The 9,233-nt window shown below is 46.2% G+C and overlaps 1 protein-coding gene across 1 annotated transcript; it reads right to left on the reverse strand.

Moving 5' to 3' along the window:
• Positions 1 to 99: 99 nt before the first annotated feature.
• Pmar_PMAR023208 (DNA topoisomerase, putative) lies at positions 100 to 3,881 on the reverse strand (the record flags this gene model as incomplete). The annotated part of the gene is made up of 17 exons (XM_002771234.1): positions 3,701 to 3,881; positions 3,089 to 3,199; positions 2,952 to 3,034; positions 2,836 to 2,906; positions 2,677 to 2,779; positions 2,481 to 2,630; positions 2,149 to 2,284; positions 2,010 to 2,104; positions 1,882 to 1,962; positions 1,724 to 1,832; positions 1,115 to 1,163; positions 734 to 839; positions 559 to 682; positions 472 to 517; positions 322 to 422; positions 211 to 276; positions 100 to 165 (listed from the first exon to the last, which is right to left on the reverse strand). Exons 1-17 carry the CDS (start codon positions 3,857 to 3,859, stop codon positions 100 to 102), a joined length of 1,656 nt encoding a protein of 551 aa, XP_002771280.1. The 5' UTR covers positions 3,860 to 3,881.
• Positions 3,882 to 9,233: the final 5,352 nt, after the last annotated feature.

Consider the following 9,233-nt stretch of genomic DNA (forward strand, 5'->3'; position numbering starts at 1 on the left):
CACCAGAGAGTCCATGTTATTGGATTCTCCAATTCTTCTCTACGATGATTCCTTCACTGAATAAACTAACGTGTTATTAACCCAAACCTTCCTATACCCTCACATCTTAGACACAGTCTTCCCTAGAAGTTCATCTCGTCGTCCCTCTAGCCCTCGCAGAGTTGCCTGATAACACCAATCACTACTGCGAATAACGAGGTGTTTATCTACCTCCTGATCAGCGAGTTTCTTCTTCAGCCGTTCCATACCAGCCTCGTGCTGTTTCGGTGGTGCCCTCTGGAACAGGAAAAATACAGCGGAGCGGAGCGAAGCGATTCCTACTTGATGGTTACAAAGGATGGCTACTCTCCTATTGGCATCATTGTAGAACTTTACCATCTCACTAGGGTCGCTAATGTCATGTTCTTCCGGATCGAATTTACCTAGAAACGAAAAATGACAGGTGCCGGGATCGAACCCGCGTCGGCATACACAGCTCCTGCTCCAATGTGATCGAGGCATTATACGTACGGAAAACCTGACACAGAACATAGCCACTGGTGACACGCATGGTGTCACCTTCGCCGACAACTCCTGCATAAACTGCTTGAAATAGTCGTTAACTTTCGAGGGATCAATCGAGAAAATCATATCTTCCGGTTTCCTCGCCTTACACAAGGTCTTCAGATTCTTATACACCAATCTGAAGACAACAACAACAGCCTTGAGAGCTCCCTTCTCCCTCACCCCTTACGGGTCCACTTGTACAGTATTAAGGTAGCGTATAGAGTCTTTACCCAGGAAGTCCAGTGTGATCTTATTGTCCGCCTCAAAGGTCATATGCTCGACTCTCAAACTACCTACACCAGACATGGTATAATGTTAGTCTTAGTGCTCAGTGATGGACAAAATCAATTACTATTCTGCCCAGGAACCCATCTGCCTTCGAGAAATGATTTTCCCCAGGGTTCAATAACAATAACAATGACAAAAATGTTTCTAATGTGATGATGACATTTACACGGGAAACGTGGAAAATTCAAAATGAGCTCCATTCGGGAACATTATAGATTCCTCGATGATTCCCTGATTCTGTTCACTGCGCTGCAAGACAAAAAGGAATAGGTGATATTACAGCAGCCCACCGTGTCGGCCTCCTCCTCCGTGTTCTTCTCATTGCCAACCTGGACGAGGGATAAGTCAATGGAGTTTTACCACCCTAGTGATATGAAAAACACTAGTGAAAAATATATTTCACGATTACTGCATATCACCGCGAATATCGCGTTTTTCACCCAGTTTTACGCCACTTCACGTAAAACGGGCGAAACTCTTATATATAAAACCGGCGAGTTGATACACGCCTTCCTATGCTGACCAGTTACCATTATCATTTTTGATACAAATGCTGAAAGTATAAGAGTATGTAATAAGAATTTGTGGAAGAAATTTGAAAATGTGAGATTTTGACGCACGATTATATCCACGTAGCGTTGAAATATTAATTTACCATCACACTACAGCAGTTCGAAATCATCCAGTGTTGGAGGAATATAAGTTATGTTCTCAGCTTTCCTCGACTGAATCCACTAGTTTCCTCACTAATTATGCAAATTTCCTTACGAATTCGAGTTCAAGTGCAGAGAAACCAATGAGAATTTTTTCAATTCTCAAAACTTCCTCCAATGCCATAGTTAACTACTTGCGTATTTTCCCGCACCAAAATCACCAAGTCTTCACTTACTCTCAATGCCAGCCGATCGATCAGGTACACCGCCGTGCCCAGCTCCTTCTCATCATCATCACTGGACTTCATCTTCTTAGTGTAATCGTCTCTGATACCTCTAATGTATCTACTCCCATGAGAGCCTCCCTACCACTGCTCACTACCGCGACCACTACTTCTTCAATTTCCGCGCTTTCTCGTATTTTAGCCAATCACTTTGGCCTTTAAACCCACTAGCAGCATTCAAGAAAACATATCTAACACCAGTGAGAGTCCAACCCGACACACAGAGATGCCAAACTACTTCACTTGATTGTTGATCGTATCAGTGAACCATGCAAGCCATGTTACAGCCGGATCATGAACTACATCCTTATATGCATGTCCAGGTACAGGGCACTTAGAAAAATGCCATATCACTGCGCTTTATCACAGTTACTTACTCGAGGAGCCGGCGCGTCCGCTGCACAGTTGACAGTAACGTCCTCAGGTAGAATATACTGCTTCAGCTTGCCCATCTTTGGATGGTCTCCTCGACCTCGGAAGAGATTCGGAGGCTCCACCCGGAAGTTGCCAACCCTACACAAACAACAATAATAACAACAATACGAAAAATAATACAATTTCATGCGATACAATAATGTTGATTTTCAACGATTAAAAATATCAGTTAATAAGAGGACCAGTCCACGTCTCATGTTCACTGTGTGATCCAACCCTCCCGGGAGTGCGCACAGCGAAGATTTCAAAGATATTTCCAAGATACTCGACTGACCTTTCGCGCAGCTCATCAACAATGACGTGCGTATAAGGGTGATCATTTAGCCTTTTAGCTTCCTTCTCCGCCTCCTTCTCCTCCTTGGTCCTCGCCTTCTTCGCTTCGCTCCGCTTATCCAAATAGTTCTTAATAGGCTCAAAGTCGCAACTAAAAAATGCCCGCTCCCGGGATCGAACCCGGGACCTCTCCCTACTCTTTCAATTTCGTTATCTTGGACTTCAACTCCTTAGGCAACTTCGCCTGGAAATCCGCCCAAAAGTTGTTCTGAAATTTCTCCTTCTGACACCAGTCCGTACCTGATATCACCAAAGATACGCCCAGGTCCCGGGATGAAGATTCAAAGCATGCCCACCTAGTGTCTGCGCGAAAAACGTAGCAACTTCTTCCGCTTCAGGAGGCAAGTCGATTGGCTCTCCTTTGTACCTATTCCGTATCTTACCAACACCAACCTCAAGATTCCTGCATTACAGCATCTTAACTCCATGAGGCTCATAAGGAGGAGTAAATATCATTCCATGATGTTCCAGGTAAGACCATTTCGCCGCATTGTCCTAAATTCATCCACTAAGATGACCTACTACCCCGATGCTGATTCTCATTTTTACCTCCGGATCCTTCTCCCACCACCTATTGAAAGGTTCAAAGTCGTCCTCCGTCCGCACGATCGCCTTCCTTTTCCGTCCACCCCCTGTAGCGACTTTCTCCTCAGCTCCCTCCTGAGCAAATTACATACCAAATCAGCCTCACATCGTATCACGCTCAGTGTGGGAAAACATGCGCATGGTCGAAAAATTATAAAAAATTGTGAAAAATTTTTTACTCGTTTCACTACATTTCAGCTCGATTTCATATATATACGTCTACAACCAATGAAGAAACTCTCGAGTCCAGTTGAGAAAAGCAAACATGAGCATAAAAGGAGCACAAGAACATAAAAAATGCCTTTCTTCTCGTACTATTCACAATATGGTAACTTCACTAATCAGTCGACTGAAGATCGTCAATCGCCTTCGAGGCGAATCGATAACTTTTACATGATGGAAACAAAAGACTTTCAAAGTCGATATAGAAATACCCTCCCTAAGCTGGGAGATTTTCCGTTATAAAATGACCTCCCAACAGTTCCGTTATAAAATGACCTTCCAACAGTTCCGTTATAAAATGACCTTCCAACAGTTCCGTTATAAAACGACCTCCCGACAGTTGCCCAGCATCACTTTTTTTGCCCTAGGCTTTCGCGTAGTCGCCTTAGTACTGCTGCTTGCGGCCTTTCTCGACGACTTCTCCTTTTTATCCTTTTTCTCTTTCTTTTCCTTTTTGACCTTTTTCTCCTTTTTTTCTTTCTTCTCCTTCTTCACCTTGTCATCCTTGCCCATTATGATACCAGTAAGACCCCACAAAAAGCCTGTCTTAGTCCCATCAACCGTCAACGACCGTACCACTCCACTCTCTCATTATACTCAACTCATTTTGATGATAGGAAAAATGTAATTAGACGGCCGGTTTTAGGAATATATCCATCCACGTGAGCAACCATCAGCATCTGAGTAGTTCTCTTCGTTATGGGAGGTAGCAATGCTATAACTTCCCCATGGGCATCAGAGAGATTTCCGATCTCAAGTTTACCGGGATACGGTTTGCGGCGTGCGCTAACTACGCTTAGCGGAGCGAAGCGATGCAGCTTTCGCACTTTTATTTTTCCCTATGCTCGAACAAGGAAAAGCATAGTTCCCAACGCTGTTCTGACCAGTGCTGCAAAATATGTACCCGCTTTCCTCAGCTGAGCTCGATAGTTTCCTCACTAATCATAAGAGTTCATATACGAATCGAGAAAAATACGAAAAGGGGACAGAAACCAACAGAATTTCTCCAAAATTTCCCCAGAGTTTGGATATTGTCACCAACACTTGTGGTTGATCATGTGCAGATTTTACCACACTGGTTCTGACGTTTTGAATCGTCAGACCTCCCATTCCCGATTATAATACTACTCGCAAGTTGAATAGACGATCATCCAGGGAGCGTGGAACTATGTAACGCTGAGAGAAGCTGAAGTAAGTGTCGAACATTCCAACGGATCACGTAACACAGACAGTATGACAGTACGCCGTGGAAACATAAGATCGTTCGGACGAACACTCGTAAGGCGATGAGAGACTAAGGTGGCATCGAGAGCAACATCAAAATGAACGGACACTTGCGAGAGCTCTGATAGTTCCGACAGTCGGTGTGGTGAGAGTGGGGAGAGGTGTGTTCATCAAAAGAAACGTGATAGCAATTCGAAAGCTGCGCTATAAGATTCCATTACGGCACTGCACGGGTCGAACTTCTGACAGAACGCTGGACGGGAAGCAGGGCGAAGAGATCCTCAATTTCTCGCAAACGGTTGATGATATTGATGATGATGATGACGAGCTTGCCCGTCATGGACGAATGGGACCAGAGGCCGCCATCCTTTCCTGTGATTGACATACACGTCAGCGTTGTTGTTGTTGATTATTTCATCTTGTGTTTTGCAGAGAGCTAATGCACAAAGCATGGCGAAATGCCGATCCCTGTATCGTCCACTAGTGCCGTGGAATCCGTCCCTCCCCACCAACAGGAAGATGTTTTGCTGTTGTTGTGGTATTCAACCCATTCCCCTGCATAGTAACCCTTTGGCTAGTGTTATTAGTCAGTGTTAAGAAGATCTGTGGTGTTCAAAGGAGATCAGTGTACGGTACCACACTTCTACGAACATAACAATCACCATCCAACTTGGACACAAATTCGAGGTTGATTTTACTATGTCCGACTTACTGGACTTCCTACCACCTATTGATAGAGACTTCCACATAAAGCGCTATCGTCGAGGCCAAGGGCCACTTAGACATTCATCTGATGCTCTCGAAGCGTTGATGGATGTAAAGTTGTCGCTAAGCTCTCCTGAGGAGTGAATGGAAGAGCTTCAGATCAAGGCTGTAAGGCAACTAAGGGACGTGCCCCTCTTGACCAAGACGTCGAGGAGTCAACGGGGGAAGGGCGGCAGGGCAGGGGAGAAGGAGGGGGACCAACACTTTCTACCTCTCAGTAGTGTTGGTAGGAAGGCATCGCTGACTGGGAGGAATCACTAATGATGACTACAGGTCGACAGAACTTGGAGGATCTGCGACGATTGGTAGATGAGCTGGAGAGAGCCGCTGAGGAGGATCTGAGTTGTCGAAGGAGTGGTATGAGAATTACTCCGATCCTTGATATCGTTGTTGGTATATATTTCTACACTAAATCGAAGCGGCGATATGGAAGCCCGCGATATGCATTATCCAGATTTTACGGGACGCAACGTGCCGGATAAAAATCGAGTTTTCACCGTTGTCACCCAGCTGAAGACGTTCGCTCGTGAACAGGCTGCTGAAGCCACAGAACAGCGTCGACTAGCAAAAGAGTTAACCCCAGAGGTGAAATACCTCTCGGGCTGGCCACGATGTGATTGTCGAATTTGCCGGCTATCAGATTGAGGAAGAGAGTCGTCGACTAACACAGCTGAATCAGAAGGCGGCTAGCGAGCAAACCATGGATGAGGTCAGCGAGAGACCAATTCTTTCAATGAGCAACTAGAGCGGTCCACTTCTTCAATGTGATAGGGTCCGACACCGAAAGTAGTGGATGAAGTCGAACAGGAAGAGCTAGAGCACCAAGAGAGAAAAAGGTTGCCACATTTCTGCCACTCGTGTGACAAAAAATACGCAGATATCCGTCTATTCTTACTCCTCACGAGTCGCTCTATCGACTGATATTGATAAATTCGAAGAGAATTTAATCCCAAAAAAACTCCCTTGAAGGGAGTCCCTTCAGACACCTGTGACTCGTGGTACCAATCAGATTGAGAGAGGCCAAGACCGCGATGAAGGCAAAAATAGCAGAGTTGTCGAAGAGGTTGTCCAACCACAATAATGCCAGGAAAGATGTACGCTTTCTTGAGAAGGAAGCTCGCAGGTCGATCTCGCGGGTAAGTAGACTAGAACGCTTCATCGTCACTAACAAGGGCTGATGCAGGTGCTCCGTGGTATGTTGGGAAGCTGCGGAGGCAAGGACGGCAACACTGTGAGGCGGATCATCCGAGAGCTCCTCGAAATTGATGTGCCTGCCAACGAATGTACCTGTCCTTGTGAATGTCGTGGTGGTTTTCACTCACCCCCAGGCGTGAATCATATCAGCGAAGCTTGTGAGAAGACTATCCTTACTGAACCATGGATGTCAAACGTGAACATACTACCACTAATTGATACATAGAGAGCATTATATGTAGGCGCTTGTGAGTATAACAGCTTTGAAACTCCGCATCGAGAAGCTCGAACGAAGATTATTACGACAGAAACGAAAGGCAGCTAATGCAGTGCACGAGGAAAGGCAACGCCTTCTTATGCGGTCTACAGAGCCATCCAGAGAATCGTTCGATGCCATAAAGCGATCTATAAACCGCTCCTCCTCATCATCAGTGATCACGACCAGTATGGAAGACTGGAGACGGACGACTTATCGGCTTGTAAGCCACGACACACCCTCGGGGTGAACTCCATGGTCAGGTCAATGACATCAGACCGAGCAGCCTTATTGACGGCCTACGGCTCTCTTACCACGCCGTGACCAACAATGCTGACGATCCACCATCAGCATCGCCTTCATGGGCAAGTACTCTGGCAGTGTCCACTGGTGAGGTTGCAATAGGCAAACTACTGCTGTTACTTGTACGCTGATTAGAATTCCTTTCTGAGACGAAGGACGACGAGTCGGTACAGATTCCAATGAGCAAGTACCCCTTATAGCTACCCTCCTTCTGTAAGGGTGTGGTAGGTTCATGGGTGACGCTCGCGTCACCGAGGATCGTCTAGTCGAGATGAGGGACACTCTTGAAGAAGTGAAAAGCGTGTGTTGATTATCACAACATCGATGCTTCAGATTTTTCAGCAGATCGAGGATGTGATGCGACTTAGGATAGAATTCTACCAGTATTCGCACGATGAGAATGCACTGCAGAGAAGCGAGGTGAATTGTGGTATCGGTTTCTCCGTAACATCGCCTTTCAGGACGCACTAACATGGCTGGTTGGTAGCACACGTAGCCGCAGAGTGGTGATGATGCTCCAAGGAGCTCCTTTAAAGTTTAGGTCGAAAGCCCCACTCGAGTCTTGCTGATCCTAATGCGGTTCTTCAGACTCTCTCAAAGCCCCAGCGTCAAGATTCGGGATAGACTTGAACGTTATCAATCCCGCCTGTAGGTTCACCACGGTCAATATTCCGAGTTGGAATACTGTGTTGTAGGTGGTTCGGTTATCAAAGTATGCAGAGCATACAGAGCCGCTACGATGGCGATGTCCTTGTACCATAACCTTTCCCTGTACGCGACTGTTTCTTGAGTTTAGCGGTTGGTGGGTGCATATAGCTGGGAGTATATCGGAGAGTTCATACTGGTGAAAATCAAACAGTGTGATTCACTCGGAAACGTATTCGTACAGGATTTGAAAAAGTAGCAATAACATTAAATGTGTCAGAGTCATCGTTTGCTGCGCAATAGTGTACAAAAGTTGTTCGCAGTAGTTGATTCCTGACTTTCGAGTTGAAGACGCTGTAATGTGTTTCGCTGAGGCAGCACTGTTTCACACCATGGCCGTAACAATGTGATCGTACCTGTTGTTGGGCTTGTTGTTGTTCTCATCGCATTTCCACCAATTTCTGAGTACCTGGGAGAGTCTTCCGAATAACTCAACAATTAAAACCTGGAAGATGTGTACGAGTCAAAAAGCGCTGATAATGGTGACTCCCTCAATATAGCAACCACCAGCAGCCACTGACGGTCGCAGCCACTGCGGAGTTTCTTGCACTTTCCTCGGAAGAATCATTGCTATTGACATCTTCTGCGGTGATTACTAGTCTAGCCAAGTAGCGCGGTATGTCCTTGAGGCCCTCAACGCTTAGCGATCTTGCGCTCTCGCGATTCCTCAACTTGAGGAATTGCGAGAGTGCAAGATTCTTGTGCTTACTCACTTGACAATGTGTTGAGATCTTTTTCTTTTTACTTCTGGATCCACACTCGCGTAAGAATGCCCCACTCCAATTACTTTCATTCCAGCTGGACACTTCTCATATGCACATGGTAGGACGTCTTTGTAGCACACGATAGCCGAGGGCGATTCGTTCTGGCCAACTTTGGCTCGCCCGACCGTTTCGGTCGCATTTCCGCTTTCGAGCGGCGGTCGTCGTGGAAGGCTTTGGAAAGTCTCTTTGCTGATCGGCTGCACTGACCGGTTCATCTTTGCTCAGAGGAGCCTGTTGTATGTGCATGATGGGTCACCCATACCTCAAGGAGGAGGATTATACCTGTATGGGTATGAGAGACTCTCCTCTCACTCTATTGAGAGAGGTTTGAGTGCCACCTCGTCGTTCGTATGTCCTTCCTGGACATACGTCACTTAGTATGTCGTTTTGATGTGTATCAGCCATGGATCGACCCTCGTGGAAGCTCACTCACCTTTTCCCGGAGCAAGACCGGGCCGCGTTCGAGATCCGTTCGTAGGAGTTCAGTAGATTCGCTCTGTAGTTTGTCCATTTTCAACTATTGGTTGGTAGAATATCATGTCATCTGCTTAAGTCGTCAGTACCGCCGACGTAACGTCGCTTGATGATGATTGCCGAGTGAAGGAAGATGTTTGCCAGAAGTCCGACTCTACAGAGATTGTTAAGGAAGACTCCTCAGTCTCGGAATCTTTCTACA

The sequence above is a fragment of the Perkinsus marinus genome, assembly GCF_000006405.1.
Source record: "Perkinsus marinus ATCC 50983 genomic scaffold scf_1104296963186, whole genome shotgun sequence".
In the NCBI taxonomy this organism is placed as follows: Eukaryota; Perkinsozoa; order Perkinsida; family Perkinsidae; genus Perkinsus; species Perkinsus marinus.